Here is a 26,933-nt window from a genome sequence, read left to right on the forward strand (position 1 = left end):
ATTCGTTCTCACATAGGAAGGGAAAGCCGTGGGTACGTCAGCCTCGGTTGCTGGAAGGACAGAGCTAACGCCGTCCTTGCAGACCTCGAAGGCTCAGACCCGCTCCTAGATGGCGACTCCCAGGATCGTATCAACGCCATAGAGAAGTGTTACCATGTAGCCCGTTCTCGTGGCTTTAAGGTGTTCGCTATGCAGAATGATGGCCAGTGTTTCGGGTCTGCCGATGGGCACAACACTTACAACAAGCACGGACCCTCCACGGCCTGTGCAGCGGACGGCAGAGGCGGGTACGGGGCAAATGAGGTGTATCAGATTACAGGTCAGACCCCAGTAAATTGTGTGGATACCAAAGGAGTGAATTTGTTAAATCAATTAGGTTAAAAGACCCTTTCTTCCCCTTGCTCAACTTTTTTCCCTGGTCCCATGAGTTTTAGGGTGTCCAATGAATGTCATCCATAAAATCAAGTCAGAGTGGCCTACATGTAAATGATGTTGCGGTAATATCGCTTGGTGTAATTTCTTTTGAGTTACATACGTGAAAGCAACTCTCTTCTCTTCCCACAGCTGGTTCCACCTCTAACGTAAGACCAGGATCGTACTACCCAGGTAAGGCCGTTATTTTTGAATATTAAACTGTCTAAGCCTGATTCATTTATTTCGCTGCTCTGGAAACCACAATGTAAACTTTGTGCCTCATCTGGTATCATCATCGTTACCGTGTTCGCCATGTGTCAGTATGTACTGAGGCGGATTGTTATTTTGTTCTCCATTGTCCAAACTAGCTCTACTTTTTTTTTCCTTGGCTGCCCCTCTTCTTCTGGATTCCAGAATGTTCATTTCTTTTATCGAACCAGTCTATATCTGTGTATCTGCATTCCACAACTGAAACATTGTATTCCCTACACTTCCCTCTACACCAACATGTAACTTAAGCTTTGTATATGTAACTCTAACCATTGCGGACCAAGCGAAAATACCTGCTTTTAAACTCTCCCCATCCCCCTGTTACAGAGCCAAGACCGGTGTATCCGGGTCAGACAGGAGATCGGCAGACGGCTCCAGGCAGCACGCCGCAGCTGTACCGACCGGGACAAAGCACCGGGCAGAGGTAATAATCTGGAGTGAAGACTTTCCTAGACCTGACGGTTTTTTTTAAAAGATTTAACATGTAGGAGAGATACTGTCAACCTTTTGTCCATATCCAAGGAAAAGTTCAGTGAAGTTCTCTCTCTCTCTCTCTCTCTATATATATATATGACCTTCTTAAACAAATCTCAGCTTCATGCATTGTTGGCTAAAAAAACCTTTTTTAACGCATACTACCTCACCTTTACTTCTCAATCATTATCTCCATGAAAAATGGAGATATTGTTTTGGGTGTGTCTGTGTGTGTGTTTGTCTGTTTGTGTTTCCGCACTACTGTAGTCAGCATAACTCAAGAACCTCTTGATGGATTACGATGATATTTGGTATGTGGGCAGGTGTTGTGAAGCCGAAGTTAAAGGTCGATTTTGGGCCCCCTGGTATGTGACCTTGGTACTGCAGCAGAACTTCAATTTTTGTATCTTTTGACCTGGACGTGCTGTGGTCTTGATTTTTTGGCGGCAGATAGCTTGTGGTGTAATGAAGACGTGGTGTGGGTTTGGGCCCCCTAGCAGCTTGCTCTGGAACTGCAGGGGCGTTATCGTGAAAATCTTCTAAGGCGAATAACTGAACAAAGGAACGATGGATTTCCATGATATTTAGTATACAGGTAGCTTAGACAGAGATGTACACAATGAAGTTCAAATTATGTTAATTAGGACTTAATTTGCATAGCTAATGAGGAAAATCTATATTTGCAGTATTTTCCATTATCAGACTCAAAAACATGTAACGTATGTAGTTTATGGAAAGTAGATCATCAACAGATACCAATTATGCAAATAAATTCCTTATTTTCATAATTAATGCAAAATACCATATCTCATCTAATTGGAAAATTATAGGACGGTCAATATGATACATAGTATGCAGGTAGCTTAGACAGAGATATACATGATGCAGTGCAAATTATGCTAATTGTGACTTAATTTGCATAGCTAATGAGGGAAATCCATATTTGCAGTGTTTTCCATTATCAGACTCAAATACATGTAACATATGTAGTTTATGGAAAGTGGAGCATCAACAGATACCAATTATACAAATGAATTCCTAATTTGCATAATTAATGCAAAAACACCACTATGAATCTAATTGGAAAATTATAGGAGTCAATATTGCAACATGTGTAGGTTAGATAAAGGTGTTTATAACCAAGCATATATTATGCAAATGTGTAAGTCATTTGCATGAATAGAATTGTTCATGGAGATATGAGGTCGTGGAACTCTTGTTTTGCATTGTCTCAGGCGATGCGCCTGCAGGTTAATCTTCTTCATAAAATATTGGAGATTCTTTTTACACAACCGGTGATTCTCACCTGCTGACATTTCGGTGTCTGTCATGTTCTACCAACCTGATGAAATTATTTTCGGAAGTAACCTTCTTCATGTTTCCAACAATTCTCAAACTTGCCACCAGGTTCGGACAGGAGTCCTACCCGCCGGTGCCTCCTCCTCCGCGGAACATCGAGGGCGACGTCCCCGCGCCGATCGCTCCCTTCTCCCCGTGGGAGGCGGAGTGCCTGTACGGCGCCACCCGAGACGAGACCACGCGGCGGTGCGAGTGTAATGAGGCCTGCACGTTTGAGTTCAACCCCGTGTGCGGTTCGGACGGGAAGCAGTACAGCAACCCGTGCGCCCTGAAGGTGGAGCAGTGCAAGCAGCAGGCGTCCATCGACAACGTCGGGCCACCTCCCTGTGGTGGTACGTGTTGATTATTACTCAAAGAATTAATGGCCAATTGCTGTGGATTGCGATGTCCCTGTAGCTCAATTGGTAGCGGCTTCGCAGTTGAGCCTCTTAGTTGGATCCGAGAGACCCCGGATCGAATCCGGGAAGGGTATCCTTGTCGGAGCTGCACCGTCTTTCGGAATGGACGAAAAATGGGGGTCCCGTGTTCGAGGAGGTGCCGCGAGCTCGTTACAAAAGCCTCATTACTCACATGTGTACCTACTGGCTGAAATAGTACAACCTGGTGAATTATTACATTTAGTCAGGGCTGCCCAACTGTGTGGCTACTACAATTAAGGGGTCAGCCCGGCTGACGATGACAAAGCAATGCGTGAGATTTTAACAATTGAAGATTTGCTTGATATATAATAGTCATAATTTCCTTCCTAAGTTCTTGATCAGGGATACTTGCAACATTTTAACAGTATTTAGTAAAAACATACCAAAAGTGTTCATATCATTGTGACAAGAGGAACAAAGGACTATTCTAAGAACTGCTTAATGTTAAAAAGGATGAATAAAGGCACATCGTGACATGAGGTGAGCATAGTTTTCCTGAGCTGATGGAATGAAATTCAAGGCAGGGGAGAACTGCTATAGTAAAGTTGTCTTGATTTGACCGTCATTTCCTTTAGTTTCTCATCTGTGACTGTGTCGTATGTAGCTGATTCATGTACATGCATACATACATACATGCAGCTGATAAGTATATTTGATATGTTTGACTGTTATTTCTGCAGATTTGACGCACACTGGGGACCAGTACTGTACAAACGAGTCATTTCTCCTGTTTTTTCCCCACAGTGAATACGTGTTCTAATACGGAATTCGAAGTTTGATTGTTGTTTCTCATGTTATTTCTCCAAAAGTTATATAGTGGATATGTGAACCAATTACAGAATTTTGATTGTAGTTCCTCGTGTTATTTCTCCAGAAGTTATATAGTGGATATTTGAACCAATTACAGAATTTTGATTGTTGTTTCTCATGTTATTTCTGCAGAAGTTATATAGTGGATATGTGAACCAATTACAGAATTTTGATTGTAGTTCCTCGTGTTATTTCTCCAGAAGTTATATAGTGGATATTTGAACCAATTACAGAATTTTGATTGTTGTTTCTCATGTTATTTCTCCAGAAGTTATATAGTGGATATTTGAACCAATTACAGAAGTTTGATTGTAGTTCCTCGTGTTATTTCTGCAGATCTTACGTACAGCGGATATCTGTACCTTCTGGAGTTCACAGTCAGACCCACGAGTGAGACGCCTGTTATCGAGTTTGGCAGGAAGATCCAGAAATCCTTCCAGTTCTCCCTACAAGACCCACGGGACACCATCCTTTACATGCTGAAGGTGAACAGGGTCCTGTCATCTATTAGATGTTAATGTTGTAGTGTAAGAATAATCTATAAATGAATAAAGGTCCAATGATATGATCGTGCGGAAATGTAAAAGTAAGACACAACCATTCTACTAAAATATTTCGTCTGGTCTTGATAATAGTTTTACACATCCAGCCCACGCCAAACGTTGTGACATTTTTTTAATCCTTTGTATAACTATAAGGACACTTGATGGCACTGCTCATTATCTATGTCGGACAATATCTGACCGTACGTATGTGCACATGACACTAATAGTGGGGTCGTGTGCTTCTTATATCAAGGCAGTGATGAAAACAGATATCAAATGGAAAACAACTTATTTGAAAAATTGTGCTTGCTGTTGTTGATGCGGTTTTAATATCCTATATCTTAATTCCCAAAGGTTGTTGGAGAACCGAAATACCTTGTATGTAAGTACCCTGCACTTCTATGTGTATAATTGTGTTTTTAGTGTGAAATAGTTTGTGGTTTAATGTTAGCATTGCTTCTATTTGATTGAATAGCGACGTCTTTGTTATTTTGCAACATCTAACATCTTTGTCCTTCCTCTCATGCAGTCATGAACGTGACCTTGCCGACTGACCTTGACCACCTGATACATGACCTCTGGGTGAGTGACCCCGAGTACGTCATGAACATGACGATCACGACCACGCCCCTGGTTTATTACCCAGCATTCCTGCGTTCGACCCTGGAAGTGACCGAGGAGGCAGTTCTGAACCAGTTTGGAGGTCAGGAGGAGAGAGAGCTGTACTTCGTGGACTTCCATGCCAAGGACACGGGTAGGTCAGGGGTCAAGGTCAAACGTGATCTCCCCAGCAATGTTATGATAATGTTTCTTTTTTTAGTCTAGGGTTACTGAAAATATAGAAGAGATATGACTTTGTGTGAATGATTGTAAATAGATGAATAGATAATAGATAAACTGTCCTACATGAAGTATTATCCTGGAGGGATGTAATCATGTAAGGATGGATTGGAAAGTCCAAAATGTGTAATTGTTACTAATTTCCTGCTTGTGCTCGAGAAATGGTATTGAGAGTTATAAGGTATTCCCTGTTGCTATCACAGAAATTGGATCTATCAAGAAGTGCCTTTCTCAATAAAATCGACTGTACGAGTATGAGGCAATCCGCTGAAATAATTAACTTACAGCCTGTATAAAGTTGAGAGCATGTTTTGGTTATCTTGTCCAGGTGTGAAGTTAGAGAAGTTCTCTAACCAGCTGAAGAAGACGGTTGAAGTCATGGCAGAAACTCGGCAGAATCCGGAACAGGCCAGCCTGATGCATCCCTTCAAGGTTCTGGGTGCCCATAGGGTGAGACAACATTTGTTGTATTTCTGTATGTATAGGCTATCTTTTGGTAGCCTTTGCAAAGAGTGCTATTAGTGTCTTATAATGGGTGGGACCTCGTGGCTACGGAGTCCAACCCTTCAGTAGTCTGTAATATCTGTAATCTGCTAACATTAGGTAAAATGTCACTACTCATCTTATATCAAGAGCCGCCTCACACGCACAACGTCGCCGAAGTATTTTAGAAACCAATTATTTTTTGCCTGTCCAGGGCTATGGTGCTGATGTCGTCAGTGGTACACCAGGCGATGGACAGGATGCTGCACCAGTCGCGTTGTACCGAATGTCGCCAAAGTATTTTTTAAACACCACACTTGTTGTATTTTCCTGTCCCAGGCCTTGATGGTAATGTCGTCAGCGGTACACGAGGCGGTGGACAGGATGCTACATCAGTCGCGTTGTACCGAATGTCGCCAAAGTATTTTTTTAAACACCACACTTCTTGTATTTTCCTGTCCGAGGCCTTGATGGTGATGTCGTCAGCGGTACACGAGGCGATGAACAGGATGCTACATCAGTCGCGTTACGTTGTACCGAATGTCGCCAAATTATTTTTTTAAAACACCACTCTTGTTGTATTTTCCCTTCCAAGGCTATGATGGTGATGTAGTCAGCGGTACACGAGGCGGTTGACAGGATGTTGCACCAGTCGAGTTGTACCGAATGTCGCCAAAGTTTTTTTTAACACCACACTTGTTGTATTTTCCTGTCTCAGACCTTAATGGTGATGTCGTCAGCGGTACACGAGACGGTGGACAGGGTGCTGCACCAGTCGCGTTGTTCCGAATGTCGCCAAAGTATTTTTCAAACACCACTCTTGTTGTATTTTCCCTTCCAAGGCTATGATGCTGATGTAGTCAGCGGTACACGAGGCGGTGGACAGGATGGTGCATCAGTCGCGTTGTACCAAATGTCGCCAAAGTTGTGTTTTTTTAACACCATACTTGTTGTATTTTCCTGTCTCAGGCCTTGATGGTGATGTCGTCAGCGGTACACGAGGCGGTAGACAGGATGCTACACGAGCTGCCATACATGCAGGAGTATGGAGACGCGATGGAGGCGGAAGTCATGAGTGTCGTATCGTTCGACCAGTACGACAGGCAAATCAAGTAGGTGTTTGCTTTCTTAGTAACTTTAGTTGGTACCCTTGTAGTTATAGTGCTTACTCGTCAAATGGTGCCTACCGGTTAAAAGCTGCTTAAAAAAATATGCATTACTGATCAAAAGTTGCTTTAAAGATGGATTACTTGTCAGAAGTTGTGTCAAGAGAAATTGACAGTCAAAATTGCGTTACGTTAAAGATAGAGTATTGAATTTGGGCAGACTTAATTTCTGTCTGTTTGATTTCAAGAAGTCATAATGCCCCAATGTTATCATAAAGACATGAGCTCTTCGCCTGCCATGCATTAGATTTTGTAACCCGACCGCAATAAACATAAAATAATCAAAACAAACATCTGTTTGTCCTCCACAGATACCCCGATGCCGCCCAAGGCCTCCCCGCGTTCCCCGGTGACAACCCCCTGTGCCAGTTCGGCGCACGGCGCGGCCCGAACGGCGGCCCATGCCGCTGCCAGGCCGGCTGCTCACGCGAGTACGCTCCGGTGTGCGGCTCCGACGGGCACGAGTACGCCAACGGCTGTCTGCTGAGGATGGAGGCATGCAGGAAGGGCGTCGTCATCGACACCATGGGCAAACCGCCCTGCGGACGTAAGGACAAGTCTAGCTTACATCTTGTTTGTTTTTTCTCAAAGGCATAATGATGATACGCCAAAAATATTTACTCTAGCAAATGGATGAAATTTTGAAATATTTTCATTGAAAAATGTTCCAAATTTATCCAGTTGCTTGAGTAACTATTTTTGGCATATCTTATTACCTGGATGTCTAATCTTTATGAACTCATAAGAATGATTTTTTTTCCCTTAGAAAATTCGGCAACTCATTAGTAATTATTTGATTTTGAGCTTGACCATATTAACTTGCCTATCTTCCTTCCCCGTGTTCAGCTGTTGCATACAGCGGCTTCCTGTACTTGCTGGAAATCCAATTAACCCCAACCCGGAACCTCTCAGTCGCCGACTTCGGACACCACATCAGGGATGCCTTCCAGAACACCCTGCAGGATCGCCCGGGCCGCGCGGACCAGATCATCTACATGCTGAAGGTCAGTACAAGGGCATACATTATACTTACTCAAGGTCAATTAGTTCAAGGTCAAATATTCTACGTGAGCACAGTCAATGCAATGCTAAATCTTCTATATGCTGACATTACAAGGTCAAATTATCTACATGCTGAAAGTCAGTACAAGGTCAAATCATCTACACTCTCAAGGTTAAAGTTTGGGTAAGGTAAAATGATGCTGAAATTGGTGATGTTGTTTATGGTAATTAAATTTTGAATGAAAACCCGTCAGTATATATATTATAATGTTTTAATCAATCTTTGTGTGTTTTTCTGTAGGTGGATGGAGAGCCCTTGTATTTCGTCTGTAAGTACTCGGGGCATTCAGTTGTCCTTCATGTTATGAACTCAAGCATGTATCTCTTGCCTGAGACTTATCCAAGCCATCTTCAGAATTTGTAGTATCAGTGTCTTCTTTGACTTGTCATTTTACTGCATGTTATAAGAAGCAAGTCCAGTGTAGTGTTGGATCTAGCAATTGATAACTTTTTCCATGGTGCCATTATAAGGCACAACGTATGTTGCACAACAATGCCTTACCCTTCCGCAATGGTGCAGGAAAGAACTTGAGATATCATGATCAGTTCCCATGTTTAGAACTATCCTGAGGTTGTGAAATACTCAGGGTAAACAGGTGTAACTATCAAAGTGTATCCCCATCCCAGATGTGAACGTCACCTCACCAAGCGTAATCGAACTGCTCCTGCACAACTACTGGCAGCAGTACCCCAATGACGCAGATTACGTCACCATCCTGACCACGCCCCTGGCGCACTACGACGCCTTCATGGCGACGACCTTGGGCATCAAGGACAGCGAGGTGCTGACGCAGTTCCAAGGAGGGGTCCACAGGGGAGAACTCTACTGTCTGGACATGCACATTAAGGACTCAGGTAAGCCATGCAAGCCTCCTTAAATCTCAAACATCAGGACCATATCTCGGACTGCCGAAAGCCTCTTTCCGCTGCAACAGCTGAACAAACAAACAAACAAGGTTACTCCTTTCTGTCATCTCCAGACGTGAGCCTGGCCAAGCTGTTTGAGGAGTGGGTAAAGGAGCTGGAACAGACGGCAGAGGTACAAGGAACTGATCCTGCCAAGCGTGACTTCATGCACCCTTTCAAGGTCGTGGGAAGCACACGGGTCAGTTCATCTTCTTTCGTAGTTTCCTTTAAACCTTTAGCACTCTGAAGTAGTCGTTTGGCACCCAACTCCCTGTTGGTTACAGAGTTATGCTAGGGTCACATTTCCCAGCCGGGGCTCGGTCGGGCTATTTGCGGAAACGAAAAATCAAAGTGTCTATCAATAGATTTGCACAAGCTATGCTCTTAGATAACTTTGGCACGTTTTGTGCTTTTAATGGTCTTTTATATCATACTTTACGTTCCCAAAGGCTGCCCGGCCGGGCCCCGGATTGGAAATGTGACCCTAGCATTAGGCAGCAGGGAGGAGGCTAAGACTTAGTTGCCTCTATGTGTATACTGGATGTTGGAAGGCTTGCGTTTGACATGAAACTCTGTTATTTGCATGGCATATTCTTTGCGTCAGAAATGCAACCATGGACAGTACATCAAAGACCTAACATGTGCATCTCGTCGGTCCTTGCAAATAAAATCGTGTGGGTCGTGTGGCATCCCCCTGATACCACCGATGGTGTGCCCTTGGGAAAGGCACTTCATACAACATTCCTCACTCCACCCAGGTGTAAAAATGGGTACCTGACTTCGGTTGGGGAGTTAATAGGCGGTGGAAGGATATCAACGTAAACCCACTGCCATACGGCCTCAAAATGGCAATGGGACTACCTTTACCTTATCAAGATTACTGTTCTTGAACTCTGTATGTGGCACTGGACTATACGTTAGAAAGTCCTTGTCTATCCAAAATTAAAAATAGATATTTAAAAAAGATGAAGAATAAAATTCTCAATGGAATTTAAACTGTAAACGCCAACACAACAAATTGGACTTACCCAAATTATCGCCTGATCAGCTACAGTCTTTGTCATGGAGTGAACAGTTGAAAATCTGGGTGAGTCGAAATTATTGCGTTGGCGTTTACAGTTTAAACTCCATTCAAAATGACTTCTACCAACACAGAGGAACTTTCAAGTGAAGAATAAAATTGTTGTTTGCAGGTCATAGTCCTTGGCTCGAGCGCCAGTAACGCCGCCGTGGACCGGAGGTTGTACAACCTGGCGACGTTCAAGGCGTACGGTGACGCAATCGAGGTGGATGCCCTCAGCGTCGTGCCGTTCAGCGAGTATGAACAGGAGATACAGTAAGGCCTTTGTACTTACTTATAATGTTCCTTATGTCTGTTTTTCTGTTCTTCTCATGTTTTGTTGTTTTTTATTCATGTATGGGAAAATGTAATAAACAATATTTTGAAAAGGCCTGGGTGGAAATGCAGGCTTGTTATTGTGTAATTGGTAAACTTACCGTGTCAGAAATTTTCTCATTATCTTTTTGCACGGCAGGCAAGAAGTCAACAGTCCATTTAAGTAAAATTTTTTACCGGGAAGTAGGGGCATCGTACTTTCCCAAATATGTAATAGTTCAGATACTGTTTTAGGAGATTTTGTGTTTTAGCACTGTCTACGGTATAGAGAGATTAAACTTAAGTCCAAGATGAGAACTTGTCACTCTTTTCAAAAGGTACCAGCCGGACCACGCCGTGGCGCCCTGCCCGCTCGTCGAGTCCTCCCGCCCGCGCACGGCCGGCTCCCGCTCCGCCCGGACGGGCATCTGCCGGTACGGCGGCGTGCGCAACCCGCTCACCGGGAAGTGCTTCTGCGCAGACACCTGCGCACAGGACGTTGACCCCGTGTGCGGGTCGAACGGGGTCGAGTACGATAACCTCTGCCAGCTGAAGGTCGCGGCGTGCAGGCAGCAGAAGACCATCGACGCGCTGGGACAGCCTCCGTGCGGGGGTGGGTACACGCTTATGCTAGGGTCACATTTCCAACCCGGAGCCCGGCCGGGATGTTTACGGGAACGTAAAATAAAAATTCATATCAAGAAATATACACAGATTAGGCTTATGTATAACCATCTTTATGTTTATTTTCTTTTGTAGTCTTCTATGTCATACTTTTCGGTCCGGCAAACTGCCCGGCCGGGCCCCGGCTTGGAAATGTGACCCTAGCATTACTCATGGAAGATTGTGGGGATACTTCACTACTAATCATTGGATGAGCATAAAAATGAGTTCAACTGCTATGGTCAGATTGTATAGATGTGGATAAGACACAAATGTTTAGGACTCTACCATAATAACTGTTTGTTGCAATGATACACATTTTTCTCAGTTTTATACGCTATTTCAAAATTATGGATGTCTAAGCAAGAATGTGTTGAAGTCCCATAGTTAGACAATATGATCTATGATACATATTTGGTCCTTATCGTTAGCCTATTGCCAATTTGCCTATGGCCAGCTTCCAATGCGTATCGGCTATTTTAGAGCTTGTAATTGGAAATCACACCTAGTGTTGAATGGAGAGCCTAGGCTGTGCAACGATGGTGGATATCTAAAAAGTTGAAATCCTCCCACACCATTATTGATGTATAGGGCGGTGCCCATCTCCGTTTCATAGCCCTGGGCCACACTGTGGTGCAATCACTGCAGCAGGGGGCTAGTCCACTGGCAGTGGAGTGTGTGTAACCAACCTCCTTGGTGTAACTTCCATAATGTTTCAGAAGTATGTACCATTTTTATAAAGTCTTTTGTATGACTCAATGCGCCTCTTGTCCAGAGGTGTCCTACCTGGGGCTTGAACCCCAGTCCTTCTGGTCCAAGTAATTTGAACCAGATGTGGTGAGAGACAGAAGCGCAGGCCACTACACAACAACAACGGTGGATAACTGTTTGAAATTTGTAACCCTCAGGAATGAAGTACAGCGGGTTCCTGTACAGGGTGGAGATATCCGTGCAGCCCACAGCCGAACGCTCCACCCTCCACATCGGGAGGAACATCCGCGACTCCTTCCAACAGACGCTTCAAGACCCCATGGACCAGATGCTATACATGATGAAGGTGGACTATGTCTATTTATTTATTTATTCATTACTGTTTTCTTTATCCAGGGTGGACGCACTCAGTGCTATACGCACTGCTTTTCAGGCTTGCCCTGCTCAGAATAACATAAACAGACTGAATAACATAACAAGGAAATAACATAAAATAATGAGCAGAAAGTAACCAAAAAGATAATATATACATAACCGAGCGTCGAATCCAAATCATAATCCTTGAATCAAAGTCGATATGGCAGGTCGGGTCTGGAGGTCAGAGGTCAGCAGTACTGTCTTACATGCTTTTAAAGAGTTTGGCCCGACGTAGCCACTCTAACTGTGGCCGGCAACTCATTCCATGCAAATGTCTTGGAGCAAATATCTGAAGAATCTGTAGAAACCTTGTAAACAGTTGTGAAAAGCTGTTTAAATCTTTTAGTAATGGTTTGGATCCCATGGATCAACATGATGAGACATTGAATTGAAAGTAGATGTTGAACTGTACTTTATGTAGCTGAATTACATATCAATTCAGAGACTCATTTACGTACAGTTTGCACTTCAGTTACCGATGAAAAGCACTGGTTGCTATTTGAAAAGTTTAAAGACTTTATCCATTGTTATATGTGTAATATTTTATATTGCGTTTAATGATGTATAACTGATAATAAAAAGTTAACAAAATATTTAATTCCGTTTCCTCCTAATCGTTATTACTTTGCCCCTTAGGTGAATGGAGAGCCAGTTTTCCATGTCTGTAAGTAGCAAAGATTTACCTTTATTTTAGCCATATTCCTCTTCTTTATTTACTAAACCGCACATCTTGAAAAAGTAACTGAATTAAACTGATAAAAATGTAAACTGGATTACCATTGGTATGATACGGTCAATTCTAATAGATATATGACTAAGCCTCCATATAAGATTTTTGCGATTTCTGTAGGCAAGATTTATAAGATAATGATATTGACGGCTTTTATGAGGCTTGCTGGTCTTACGGGTCTTACTGACTTGTGTAAACTCCTTACAGACTTCAACCTCAGTCTCCCGACCGTCCTGGACCAGCTGACGGCAAACTTCAGAAACCGTTACCCTGGCGACGGGGAGCAGGTGACCTTCATCGAGACGACCTTGGTGGACTACCGTATGTTCCTGGCGCTGACGGTCGGCATGTCGGAGTACCGCGACTTCGGGAACTTCGGAGGCGTGCACGACGGGGAACTCTACTTTGTCGACATCTACCCACACGACACTTACGAAAAGGGTGAGGATTAAGTAGCCTCTACCAGGCCCCGCAGGATGGCTGGAAAAATAGTAGAAATTGGCCTAATAGAGTGAATAGTATGCCAAGGGAGTTGGCTACGGAGAGAGGGTCCAATATGCCATCAGAGCGGCAAACTGTACCCCAATAGCAGACTAACTCCTCTTTCATGTTTTTCTGTCTATTTGGCCAGTTTCTACTCTTTCCAGCCGCCTCTGGAGCCTGGTAGAGGCTAAAGATTTAGTACGGAGTTTGTTCCGTCGTGTTGCGTAACGGTTAGGATCTCTGGCCCAGAACCCAGAGGTCCTGGGTTCGATTCCCTTGACATGCAACCAATATTGTGCCATTGGGAAAGGCACTTTACACGACTTTCCTCATTCCACCCAGGTGTACAAATGGGTACCCAATGGGGACAGTTGTGTAGATATACAGGTACTATGTACTTAGAAAAATCTTTTCCTTTTCAATAACTACATCACTAATAACTTGCTAACCTGTAGAATGCAGCCGTTCTTTCAGTAGAACGAGCCAGGATTCAAATTCCCAACCTTTATGATCAGACGCAAGGTTACTCACTACTAGGCCACTCAGGCAACGAACTGTTAATTTCACTTCACCAATAACTCAGTGTTTTATATGACGTCGATAAAAAAGTAAGTCTTCTTTGTTGTCCATTACAGGTGCCAAGCTTGATCGTCTGTTTGAGAAGTGGGGAGAGGACTGGGAACAAACAGCACGCTCAAACCCCGCATCAACAAACTTCATGATGCCTTACAAAGTTCTGGGCAGCACAAGGGTACGTTCACAAGCACTATTTTTTGTCTAATCATAACTTAAGTTTTTTTCGTTATTCACTATTTGTATGTAATTACGTGGGTCATTTTTACTAGTTTTTCTTTGCCTGTGTTGGGGATGACTCTGTCTGCCCTCTCTCTAAGTATGGATGGTATTCAGCACCTTGTGTTCAGCACCAGGGTCAGATACAATCGTGCTAGTGAAGAGATAATTCTTGCTTTACATGCATCAAAATTGTCCCTCAAAGATTTTACTCTGGCCTTTTCATGTTTTAACATTTCTTAACATGTTTACAAATGATTTTTTTCTTCAGACCTTTCTGCTTGTTTTGTGGCCGGGTATTCAACTCTTGTCTTTTCATATTCACATTTCTTCAAATGATTATTTTTTGCAGACCTTCCTGCTTGTTTCGTGGCCGGGTAACGAGGCTGTGGACAGGAACTTGAACCAGTGGCCGATGATCAGCGAGTTCGGGGACGCCGTCGACGTGGCGGTCAAGAGCATCGTTCCGTTCGACGAGTACGAGCGCCAACTTCTGTGAGTTAGTTTCATTTAACAGAGTAAAATTTGACTTTGATGATTCAAATTGCGATGGACTTTCCAACACAGAATATACCGTAGTTGCTCAAATTTTCTCACTTCCCTATGGACCTTATCATATGGAAATATAACCCTCTTCTGTAGAACTTCGAGCTCGACATGCCGTCCTTAGATGGGACAAGTGGCAAAGCTGGTTTGTTGTAGCAAGGAGGGTGGTTTCACCAGTTTAGTAGAACGTACAGCGCTCGAGGAGAAGCATTGATTAAGTCGACTGTCTGTCAAGATGGAAGGATACCTACTATTTTGCAATAGAAAGATCATGTCAAATGTTCCATCTCTTCTGATAATCGAAAATTACAAATACATCAATATTGTTTGTTCAGGAATGGGCAGCCCAGCCCTGACCCCGGCCTTATGCCGAGAGACCGTGCGGGCGCCGCCTCCACCTCCTGCCGCTACGGTGGGCTGATGGACCCGCTGACGGGGCGCTGCCGCTGCAACATCGCCTGCGGGCGGGAACGCAAACCCGTGTGCGGCTCCAACGGAAGGGAGTACCCCAACGCCTGTATGCTGCGATTCGACTCGTGCGAGAAACAGCAGACCATCGACAACGTCGGATCACCACCATGTGGAGGTAGGATGACCTGACTGAGAACAATCGTCTACTAGAGTTGTGAGGCTGTTTTGGCACAGTGAATATTTGTTTCACAAAAGTATGTCATAAGTGCATGCATAATTGTGTTGAAGGTGGGGGAAACACAATTGACTTAACCATTTCAAGGTGTTAAAAATGGTATCTAGATTCCAATGCAGATGGTTTGTCGCAGCCCGAAATTGCTATTTTCTAGTCTTTCTATCAAAGAAAAACATTGCCAAGTTGCTCACTGCAAAATGTTGCACAGCTAAACAATTTTGCCACATATGAGAAGACATTCATTTTACTTGCTCCTTCTTATTTATTTATTTATTTATAAGACTCATCCATTACAAAAATGGAGGGGGAGACAAAACAGGTGATCACTCACCTCTGCAAGTTGTCTCCCCCTTAACAAGCAAAATACAACATACAAGAAATAAGAAAACTATACAAATATCCTCTTTTAGCAGTACTATTTACAGTGAAAATATAAGCATATAAATCATAACATATGTTCAGAATAAGAAAACAATATAATGACAGAAAACTACGTTTTTGATGCATACAATGTGGTGTCTCTCCCTTCAGCTGAGGACAGCATCATGTACAGCGGCTACCTGTACCAGCTGAACGTCACGGTCAAGGTCACGGAGAGCACGTCGGTCATGGCGTACGGCAAGCAGCTACGCGACTCCTTCAGCGACACCTTAAAGGGACCGGAGGACAAGATTCTCTACATGCTGCTGGTGAGAAGTAGTTTTGTTTTGTACAAGTCATCTACAGTACACCCTCCTTTATTAGCTCGGGAAATGTTCGGCAAACCCTCCCGGTCTCAGCCCTGATCTTTTGAACGGAGATTTTGGGTTCTGGGTACGTCACTGACAGTTGCTCATAAATAATTAATGAGCTAGCCTTATTTGGCACAAATAATCGTTGGTTGCTCATGAATAATTAAGTAGCTATGTAAGACGTGAGCTGATTGGCTGATAGCTTACCAGCGCCCTTTGCGGCTTTGCTCAAAATGAGCTTTAGCAAACCCTCTGACTGGCTGAAAGCTGTTTGGTGGTCTCGTCGCCAGAACCATGTTCAGGGGCTCGGAAGGGCAGGGCCGCTATGGGAGGTAACGAACATATCGGGTCTGCTGGGAGGATACTACAGTAAAGACACAGGCTTGTTACACATCAGATCCAAAGGATTTTCCCTCCAATTCAGTTTCCTCTGTATGATTACTACACCCCAGGGAGTGCATTGTTTAGATCTATCTATCTGTTACACACACGATGACTCATGCACACATTCCTAGTCACGTATGTCTGTGAATGTGTACATGTCCGTATGTTTCCACACTGCAGTTCCTGCGTGTTCTGCAAGAGGGAGCAATTCTGTCATCATTATAAACTGTGATATTTGTAGCACTAATCAAAGCGGAAGTGAAAATGTCATGAAAATTATTGAAGAATGAAGAAGATAACATAAAGCATTAAACTGCTAACCTCTATTCCCATTTTCACTACAGGTAAACGGAGAGCCCACTTTCCTGATATGTAAGTAAAACCCACTTTGTTGTGTCAAAAATGGGATGAAATGTTATTAATATAACTTTGTGCTTAGTATGACACAATACTAGCGAATCTGGGTTAGTGATTCCGTTTTCGTCAATAAATTGATTGGTCATATTGTCAGAACAAAGACGTCGTTAATGTCAATTTTTGGCCTTTAAAATGGTATTCAAAGATCATTTTTACAAAGGATTAAATCTCTTCTTATATTTTCAGTTGTGAACGTCTCCGTGCCAACGACCCTTGACCTTATGATGCACAACTACCTGACGACGTATCCTGATGACGCAGAATACGTTACCATGACGACCACGCCGCTGTCGTCCTACGAGGCTTACCTGGCGACAACGGTTCTAGTGCAGGAGAAGAAAACGCTGAAACAGTTCGGCGGCGTCAATGGCGGAGACCTCTACCTCGTGGATATGCAAATCAGAGATTCAAGTAAGCAGATACTGTTACTGTTACATTCATGTGATATTCCTCTTTCTGCAATTGCCATTCAAACATGATTTTATAATCACTACAACTGCATGATACAAAATGAATTAAGCAACTAAATAGGTTCTATAGAGTCAGACGTTTCAGATAGCATCCACTATCTTCCATCGGTCACTGAGAATTAGTCAGAACAAAAGTAAGTATAACTCGTCCGTTAATGAGTCTATAAATAGTATGACAACTTCACGAAGACTTACTTTGATAACTTAAGGGAGTGAAGTTTCTTTGGGCCTATCTATATGTCCGTGTCCATGCACTGCAGTTTTGGTATATTCTGCCAGGGAAGTCGACTATCTCTGCCTTGTTTTGACCTGGTGTTTTCCTCAGAAAAGGGAATTTTTTTATTTTGATAAATGGCCCAAACATTGATGTAGCACTTCCTTGGGTAAACTGTACTTCTAATGACAATTTGTAATGTGTTTCTGCAGAGCTGAACATGGACAGAATACACTCCACCATCGCTGACGACGCCAAGGCACTGGCCTCCAACCGACCCTACCCAGAATCCTCCTCTCTCCTGCGCCCCTTCAAAGTCGTGGGAAGTCTCAGGGTCAGTCTTTTTCTGTACAAACAAGGAACGAATTTATGAGTACAGTCAAACCTGCCTAGGCGACCACCTTTTCAACGCGACCACCTGGCCATGGCGACCGCTTTTTCTCGGTCCCGAAAATTTTCCCCATAGGCACAAGCATTAAGCTGCCTGCCCAAGGCGACCACCTGTCCAACGCGACCGCGACCGCCACGAATTGGGATCACACAGAGCACAATCCCTGCCCATGGCGGCCGCCTAATTTTCAAGCGTGTGGTGACATCGGATCATTTTGCTGTCGGATTTCACGAAAATGTTTTCAAGACCTTGAAGGACAAAAATAAGGACAAAAATATATGGAATTGCAATGTTATAGCATCGATTCCTCCATGAAGTGTTTTGATAAAACGTTCCCCTATAAACATTGTAAAGACAAATGTTTTTTGATGTTGTTGTGCCTCTCGTAATCTTATAGTTTACCGCAAACTCAGTTCGGTTTAAACTCAATTTTCAAAACGAATACGTAGTGCATGGCGCCAAAAAGTCAGATTTCACAGAAATTACTATCTATTTCTTGTAGTTTCAACAAAAATGTGTCTGTGTCTTACTAAATTCCGCCGAAAAATGATTTCGTGGCGGGCAAAACATCGGGCGAGAAATGTTGTTCCTTGGTCCTGACGCCATCTTGGATTTGGCACGGCCCAGATTTGGCGTACCGCTGACCTTTCTAAAACACGATGCTTTTGTGTATGAACATTTACGAATACTCTAGTTATTGATGAAAATTAATATTCTTATTTTCTTTTTATTTCCATGAATCTCACAAACCTTTATTGAACGCTGTGCGTTCTGGCTGCACTGACTTACCTTTCGATGCGGTTGCACAGAGCTAATGCCGCGCCGACGCGACGAAATCACACCGTTCCGTTTTCATCTTTAGTTGTCAGATCGAAAACTTTTTGCCCCTTTATGCAGCGGTCGGCGCCCCAAAAAAGGCTGGGGCCAGCAGGTGTTTTCTAGGGATTTGTCTTAGGCCTTAAAACTTCGATGATGTGCATGTGTGTGTGTGTACTATTAAATGTAACGTGTAAATGCGGGAGGCGGCTGCGTTTGTAGTCAAATACATGGGTTCTCAATCCATTTCAATCGAATACATATAATATTTTGACTACAAACGCAGCCGCCTCCCGCATTTACACGTTACATTTAATAGTACACACACACACATGCACATCATCGAAGTTTTAAGGCCTAAGACAAATCCCTAGAAAACACCTGCTGGCCCCAGCCTTTTTTGGGGCGCCGACCGCTGCATAAAGGGGCAAAAAGTTTTCGATCTGACAACTAAAGATGAAAACGGAACGGTGTGATTTCGTCGCGTCGGCGCGGCATTAGCTCTGTGCAACCGCATCGAAAGGTAAGTCATTGCAGCCAGAACGCACAGCGTTCAATAAAGGTTTGTGAGATTCATGGAAATAAAAAGAAAATAAGAATATTAATTTTCATCAATAACTAGAGTATTCGTAAATGTTCATACACAAAAGCATCGTGTTTTAGAAAGGTCAGCGGTACGCCAAATCTGGGCCGTGCCAAATCCAAGATGGCGTCAGGACCAAGGAACAACATTTCTCGCCCGATGTTTTGCCCGCCACGAAATCATTTTTCGGCGGAATTTAGTAAGACACAGACACATTTTTGTTGAAACTACAAGAAATAGATAGTAATTTCTGTGAAATCTGACTTTTTGGCGCCATGCACTACGTATTCGTTTTGAAAATTGAGTTTAAACCGAACTGAGTTTGCGGTAAACTATAAGATTACGAGAGGCACAACAACATCAAAAAACATTTGTCTTTACAATGTTTATAGGGGAACGTTTTATCAAAACACTTCATGGAGGAATCGATGCTATAACATTGCAATTCCATATATTTTTGTCCTTATTTTTGTCCTTCAAGGTCTTGAAAACATTTTCGTGAAATCCGACAGCAAAATGATCCGATGTCACCACACGCTTGAAAATTAGGCGGCCGCCATGGGCAGGGATTGTGCTCTGTGTGATCCCAATTCGTGGCGGTCGCGGTCGCGTTGGACAGGTGGTCGCCTTGGGCAGGCAGCTTAATGCTTGTGCCTATGGGGAAAATTTTCGGGACCGAGAAAAAGCGGTCGCCATGGCCAGGTGGTCGCGTTGAAAAGGTGGTCGCCTAGGCAGGTTTGACTGTACAACCGATATGTAAAACTATAACTTTGTGTCTTGTGCAGGACATAATCCTGATGTCTGCTCCCAGTAACGAGTTCATCGACACCCACCTGAGCCGCCTGCCGCGCTTCAAACAGTTCGGAGACAGCCTGGAGGTCACCGTCAGGGGCGTGTCGCTGTTTGACGAGGTCGAGGAGGAAATCTTGTGCGTATCTCAAAATTATTTTTGTATCTTATTAAAGGCCTCTTGTTATATTTGCTGGAATTAAGATACTGCATTCCATTATTTTCTGTGTAAGATGTTAAGTGCTGAATGTATATGATTTATACCAACTGAAGATTGTGTTTGCTCGACGATATTTGAGGACGGATCGTGCAGATGAAATGGAGTATATCTACATTCTCTTCAAATTTTAAAGGCCCTTTTTTTGCTTGAATCTGAATGCTTGATTCCTGCCTTCTGTGGAATGTGATACCCCCTGTACTGTTACAAAGTACAAAGTTGGCAGATAGCAATAACTGAGATTTATATAGAATTAAAGTCTATTATAACAATATGTACAATGTTGCATATGATCAGCACAAAATGCATTTCAGGTTTTGATTATGAGAATCAGAAAATACAGGACTGGTACTGTGGAAGAAACAGGGATACAGTCGTATTTCTTCCTGCATAATCTGTATCTGTATCTATTCTGTATCCTATACTGTATAATATCAGTACCAATTCTTCCTACCTCTTGCTTTAGAGAGAGAAACGGCGCTGCGGCCTCCATCTCGGCCTCCACGGCGTACGGCGAGCACCAGGTCAGCGGGTACAACAACGCGGGCAGCTGCCGCTACGGAGGGACGCGCGACCGGTCCGGGCAGTGCAAGTGCAGCGAGGTAGGTGGCGTGCGTAGTCCAGTGGTTTGTGTTTGTTTAAGTTTATTCTGTATTTACCTGTATCTGTATAGCCGGTATAACCGCCCTTCGGCGTAACACACCAGCTTCGCTATTAGAATCCACAATTAGCTTAACAGCTAATTAGCGATCTTGCCTCTGGAACTAGAAGCCCCGGGTTCGATCCCGGCTGTGTCACTCCCCCGACATGCACGCTAACGGAAAAGGTCGCAGTCCTTATGACGGGACGTTAAGCCGTGGTCCACTGTTCATTGTGCTTGTAGAAAAGAGCTGGGGAAATTTCCCCAGAACAATGAACCTGTAAATACTGTACATATAGTGTCTGTCTTCTCTGTCACGACCATTGGAAGAATAGCTCATCTGTTCTTTGAGTTCATTTGAGTTCAACTGGTTCGAGATTATTTTCCTTTCCTTTTTTTAGGTGTGCATCGTGGACTCCGTGGCGGTGTGCGGCTCGGACGGGAAGGAGTACCCGAACCAGTGCGCGCTGGAGGTGCAGGCCTGCAAGCAGCAGCGCGCCATTGACGTCATCAGTAGCCCGCCGTGCGGAGGTACGAACAGAGTCTGATTATCATAAATTTGCAGCTTTAGTTTCTGTCCATATTTGTGTAACCAGGACATACAACAACTTGAAGCCTATTTAACAAATCTCCAATCAGGTCTTTAGGGGAAACAAGTGTGGTTTTTCACTTGGTCCTCGAAAATCTGTTGGAGATTATTCATGCACTTCAACATGTTCTGGGAGCAACCAAAATATATTTGAGAGACCTAACTTGATTATAACTTTATTCATATTCACAATAGAGGGGAAAAGGAGGTTGTGTGCTGTTTTAAGTTCTTAGTTGAAAAAGTCTCCTACACAGTAGCAATGCACTTTAATATGAATATTCGTGGTGTCGTGAATTAGGGGTGGCGAGATTTACAGTTATTAAAGTGTGATACGAAAGCTGTCAAAAGGAATATGTGGGACTGCACTACACATCAAGTGTAGGGCTTCCAACATTAGGTGTCTTTGGAGCTCGGAAAAGGGGCTAAGAAAGCATTTTGCAATGATTCATGGTTCACCTTTCTGTGTAATCCAACTGTTTAAAACTGTTCTCCCTGCCCAGATATCCAGTACAGCGGGTCCCTGTACCTGTTGGAGATCACAGTCGTCCCCACGGCCGAGTACGACGAGGGCGTGGTGCACATCGGACAGACTCTGCAGTACTCCTTCTTAGAAAGTCTTAAGAACCCAAGGGACTCCGTCATACACATGCTTAAGGTAAAGTCTTCCTTCTTATGGACTCTGTCATACACATGCTCAAGGTAAAGTCTTCCTTCTTAGAAACTCTTAAGGTTTGCAGGGCGGCTAATCCAGTGAAATTGACTTTGTACTATTTTACCAGTAAAGAAGTGAGAGAAAAATTATTTTGTACTGGATATTGGTAGCAAAGAACATAACAATTCCAAATATAGTTTTTGGAACCATATGGATGACGTCATCATGTTTTATTGCCCTTGTCATAAATATTTTCGAAGAAAAAATACAGAACTTTGGAAATTCCCAACAACACAAAACTTCATTTTTTTGACGGATAATGATAAAAGCTACAAACTGGCGCTGGCGCCAACGAAAATATTGTAATAAACTATATTTATAGTGAAATTATTGATTTTTAATTAGGTTTTAATTAAGTCTCGGTATCCGCCGAACCGCACATATCACCCCTTGGCGCGAACGCGAGTGTGAAGATTGAACGGTTCTCTTAACGAATCCGGCAATAAAAGCGATAATTTACCTTCACTTCTTCTTAATTATAGAAAATAAAAATGTGTTATGGCCATAAAATCCGCTAATCGGCCGCAAAATCGACGTTTTCGCCGCAAAATGCAACGAAACAGCACCAAAATCGGCAGCGTGGATCCTCCATACTCGATTGACCTGTTGTGACCCCAAAACAGCTGCTAAACTCTCGCCAGAGAATTTGTCATGGTCTTGGTCAAGGAGGTTTTACATTTCAACTTCCTTCCTCTTGCATTTCACCTCAAACATCTTCAAGACACCAAAAATGCATGTCCTTTTTGATATATGTATTTATATTATTTGTTCGGAAAGACAGCCGGTTCTAAATTAAAATAGATAGATCCCGAGATCTGGGCAACTATGTGGATTTGGCACTGCTCCGCCCACCCTCGGGAACCTGATATTCTTGCTGTGGTCCTGTTGTGATTGTGTGTGTTATTGTGTCATACAACTTTCATTTTGCTTGCAGTGAAACAACAAAAACAGGGAGATGCATGTGTACGTTCCGTACTAGTGACAGATGATCAGATTTTGTTGATGAAGTGTTGAGATTTCTAAATACATGTTTTATATCTTTTACAGGTGGATGCCGAACCAAAATACCTTATATGTGAGTATATCGTTCATTCTGTCGGATCAATACTTACTTACACGCCCAGTGGTTTAGAAGCTTTCGGTCTGAATGTCTTTGCTACAGTACCGGCAACATGCTATTCCCCAGACAGGAACATGCCTCTCCAAACTTTTGACATCAAGTAGTGAATAATGTTAGAATGTGTGCTAAAAATGATAATTTCGCACATTTTCCACAGCTTTCACTTTTGTCACAAAAATGTTAAGACTAAAAATGATAATCACTGAAATTGATGATTTTGCACATTTTTTCCCCAGACGTGAACGTCTCCTCTCCCCACATGGTGAGCGCACTCCTGTACAACTACTGGCGGAGTCAGCCCGCGCTGGCCGCCCGCCTGACCGTCCGCACCACCCCGCTGGCGCACTACCACGCCTTCCTGGCCACCACGGGCGGCGTGAAGGACATGGACGTCATGGAGACCTTCGGAGGGAGACAGAGCGAGTGGATGTTCCACATAGACATTCATGCCAAAGACTCAGGTGGGGAAATATTACAAACTTTACGTTGATGAAAGTTAGACATCCAGTAAGATACGCCAAAAATAATTACTCAAGCAACTGGATACAATTTTGAAACAGTCAGACGTTTCAGACAGCATCCACTGTCTTTCGTCAGTGACAAACGATAGGACTGAGAACACCAGGTTTTATACCAAAAGTAGATATGTTGATGAGGTTAAGACAATTTAGGATGTCTTGAAGTAGTCTTTAAAAGAAGATTAACTCAAGACAAAGTTTTATGCCAATAGTTCAAACAAACTTTGTATCTGAAGCCCCTGTCTCACTGAACACGTGGCACATTGGCGGCGTCGCTGCGTCCTAAGCTGGATTTGTGTTAATTACCATTGACTTGATGATGAAAATATCATGTTTCAAGTATGACTACAAAGACAAAAAGCACTCAAAGCTTAAAGATTCGTGTTTTTTTTCTTGATGAAATTCGTTGAGAGGTCTGTGAAATCGTCGGATCGCAGTGAGGTCGCCAACGTGTGGCGGGGCAAATGAGTTGCTCTATTATCGTAGCGAAGCCGCATTGCACTGCCACTAAATTAAGCTACTTGAAAAAGCATCATGCTTCAGCTCAACTGAGGATGACTGCTTTACCCTTACCTTTCCTTTCCCATGTTTTTGAGAGTCCCCCTATATGCATGAATTTAAATGCATAACTGTACAGGGGTGTATATATATATTTTTTTTTAAATATTGTAATCGCATTAGCAACACTTTACGTAATCATGACGATTCTGTATTGGTTTTATAGAGGTATCATGCATATATTGACCTACATGCTATTAGGTAGATATACGTATTGGTGTACAAGGGGATGTAACTAGGACGCTGTGACAATTTTGTTATCATTTTATGTTTATTCTTGTATGTTGTGTTTCAGGAGTCCCGATGAAGGAACTTGTGTCTAAGTGGGTAGAAGACGCTGAGTCCCTTGCGGAGCTGCGAGACCCTTCCACAGCCGACTACTTCCAGCCTTTCAAGGTCGTAGGAAGCACAAGAGTGAGTAGATAACTTTATTTCACTGCCCTTAAGGTACATACAGCCGCACACAATACTTGCCTGCTTATCTGAACCAACTAGTGGTGTCCTTTGCTACCAAACGTCAGTTATCTTATAACACATGTTAAAAACAACATAATTGTATAATTATACTTGTAGTTTGAGGACCAACAGACGTGGGGCTCAGAGAGAGAGCCCCTTTTGTCCGAATGTATGATTGAAGTTTTACCTGACAGAACTACTTCAAGTACTTGTTCATGCCATTTATAATTCACCATTGGCTTGCTAATCATGATTTAAGATGAGCTTTTTTTCTTACATAAAAGACAACTTAGTTCTAGTATGGTTCCCGTCACCTTCCTTAACGTCACCTTCCTTAACTGTTATTTTTCACCAAAACTTGATGCCACCCAATCTTTTTTATCGCCATTTTTTTACACAATGTTGTTTTTGTTGTTCCCTCCAGATGGTGGTTCTGTTCTCCTCGGAGCGAAACGAGGCCGTAGATCGGTTCCTGTACAAACTCCCACAGTTCCAAGCGTTCGGAGACGCCATTGAGGTCAAAGTTCACAGCGTGGCAACGTTCAGAGAGTATGAAAAACAGTTGCTCATACAGAATTAAGCTCGTCTCCCGCTCAATATGAGAAGAAACGTGGCTTTTGTTAGTTCTAGTTTGAAAGGAAAGGTCAACACTTGTGTTTAACAGTTCATAACAGTTTGTAAGTTTATGTGTTCGTTTTTGTTCCTTATGTTCTGTTTAGATGATGTCCAAAAACGTTATTTGATGTTACTAATCTAAGTGGAAGTAAGGCTGATATACTAATCTGTAGGCAGAAGTAGGGTTTTAGCTCTTTTTTTGTTGTCTATTTGTTCATTTTGTACAACTTTCAAGCATTGCGTTATCTCAGTGAACACTTCACTGTACTTGAAGGAGGTACAGAAAGAGCGACATGACCAAAAGAACGAGCCAGCACCCCACAACTGCTTGAAGATTACAGCAGTCAGACTAGGCCAGTTCCCGTGGTGTCTTAAGAGTATGTTCTTTAAGGAGCTTAACGTTCAGCAGACTAGAACATTACATGTGATTGTCTTCGAGATTAAATGTTTCTGAGAGAGACGTGCCTAATGCAGCTAGCTTGCAGCATGTACCATTCTTTATAGCAGTGTTGATGCGGTGGTGTTTGATGTCCAAGCAGATGTAATGGGCTGGCTCAGTCTTATTGCTTTCCGCGTGTTTTTGTGTCATTTAGTGGGTCTTTCCTAATCTCCAAGCAGACCTACACGGTGCACCGAAAATCGTATATGCTAGCTAGATAAGCTCCAGTCAGCCAGATAAGCTCCTGGAGATTATCTGGCTGACTGGAGCTTATCTGGCTAGCATATATGATTTTCGGTGCACCGTGTAGATCTTCTAGGAGATTAGGTCTTTCCTACCGTGCACCTTTTTATCTCCGCACGAGTCACGTACCTTGGAAGGAACGGATGAAGAGTTTAAAAGGTGTACTGCTAGAAAGACGTAGTAAATGTTGCAAAAAACACACGCAAAACAGTGAGACTGGGCCGGATCCTTACATCTGCTTGTATATTAGGTGTTGTTGGCCAGTAGACCAAACACACCGCCATAATGTTGCACGTGAGGCGACGACTAGTTGAAGCAGGTGTTATCCGAGCACACTTGTAGATAAGGTTAGGATTCGGTGAATCTTCGTGCTCTATGAGAGTCGTTTTTGTCTTCAAGTTTGATGAATAAAGATCTGATGCAATGTGGCTTATGATGTTGTTCTTTGATCCGAAATGAAGAGATATAGGAAGCAGAAAGTCTGGTCTTTTCGTGAAGCTTTGTGTTTTGTTACTCCGTGACGTCATGGCCTAACCATTAACCACCTGAGTTATTGTCAGAGAAGACTGCCATTCGGAACACATTACAATCTGCCACCCCAACATCTGCTTGGAGATTATCGGTCCCCCAGTAAAGCTTTACATGAACGCATCTTCTGGCAAAGTTGTAAAACGACAGGGAATATTTCTGCATCTTCAAATCAATTCTGACAAAGGTCTCCCATGGCAGATGATTTTAATGGATAGTTTATTTCAAATGAAAAAAGGTAACTAATATGGATCTCGATCGGTACGCAACAAAATACTGCACAAACTGGTGTTTTTGCCATGAGCGTGCTGAAGTGTCGCCCATTCTTTATTCAAGACAAGATGATATAACAGACATACGATGGAAATAAGACAAGATAGAACACAGCCTGT

At 43.1% G+C, this 26,933-nt stretch overlaps 1 protein-coding gene across 1 annotated transcript; it reads left to right on the forward strand.

Annotated features, from left to right (window-relative positions):
• The first annotated feature begins 11 nt into the window (after window positions 1-11).
• Window positions 12-26,441, forward strand: LOC136442903 (uncharacterized). The gene is made up of 34 exons (XM_066439922.1): window positions 12-319; window positions 565-606; window positions 1,012-1,108; window positions 2,566-2,849; window positions 4,083-4,231; window positions 4,646-4,673; window positions 4,821-5,045; window positions 5,460-5,581; window positions 6,584-6,726; window positions 7,092-7,327; window positions 7,627-7,784; window positions 8,084-8,111; window positions 8,470-8,697; window positions 8,823-8,947; window positions 9,942-10,084; window positions 10,462-10,736; window positions 11,695-11,843; window positions 12,551-12,578; window positions 12,852-13,085; window positions 13,763-13,878; window positions 14,272-14,414; window positions 14,801-15,051; window positions 15,643-15,800; window positions 16,571-16,598; window positions 16,830-17,054; window positions 17,540-17,661; window positions 19,903-20,045; window positions 20,590-20,725; window positions 21,165-21,294; window positions 21,853-22,007; window positions 23,112-23,139; window positions 23,421-23,645; window positions 24,556-24,674; window positions 25,141-26,441. Exons 1-34 carry the CDS (start codon window positions 190-192, stop codon window positions 25,294-25,296), a joined length of 4,959 nt encoding a protein of 1,652 aa, XP_066296019.1. The 5' UTR covers window positions 12-189; the 3' UTR covers window positions 25,297-26,441.
• Window positions 26,442-26,933: the final 492 nt, after the last annotated feature.

This window comes from Branchiostoma lanceolatum, chromosome 10 (assembly GCF_035083965.1).
Source record: "Branchiostoma lanceolatum isolate klBraLanc5 chromosome 10, klBraLanc5.hap2, whole genome shotgun sequence".
NCBI classification, from domain to species: domain Eukaryota; kingdom Metazoa; phylum Chordata; class Leptocardii; order Amphioxiformes; family Branchiostomatidae; genus Branchiostoma; species Branchiostoma lanceolatum.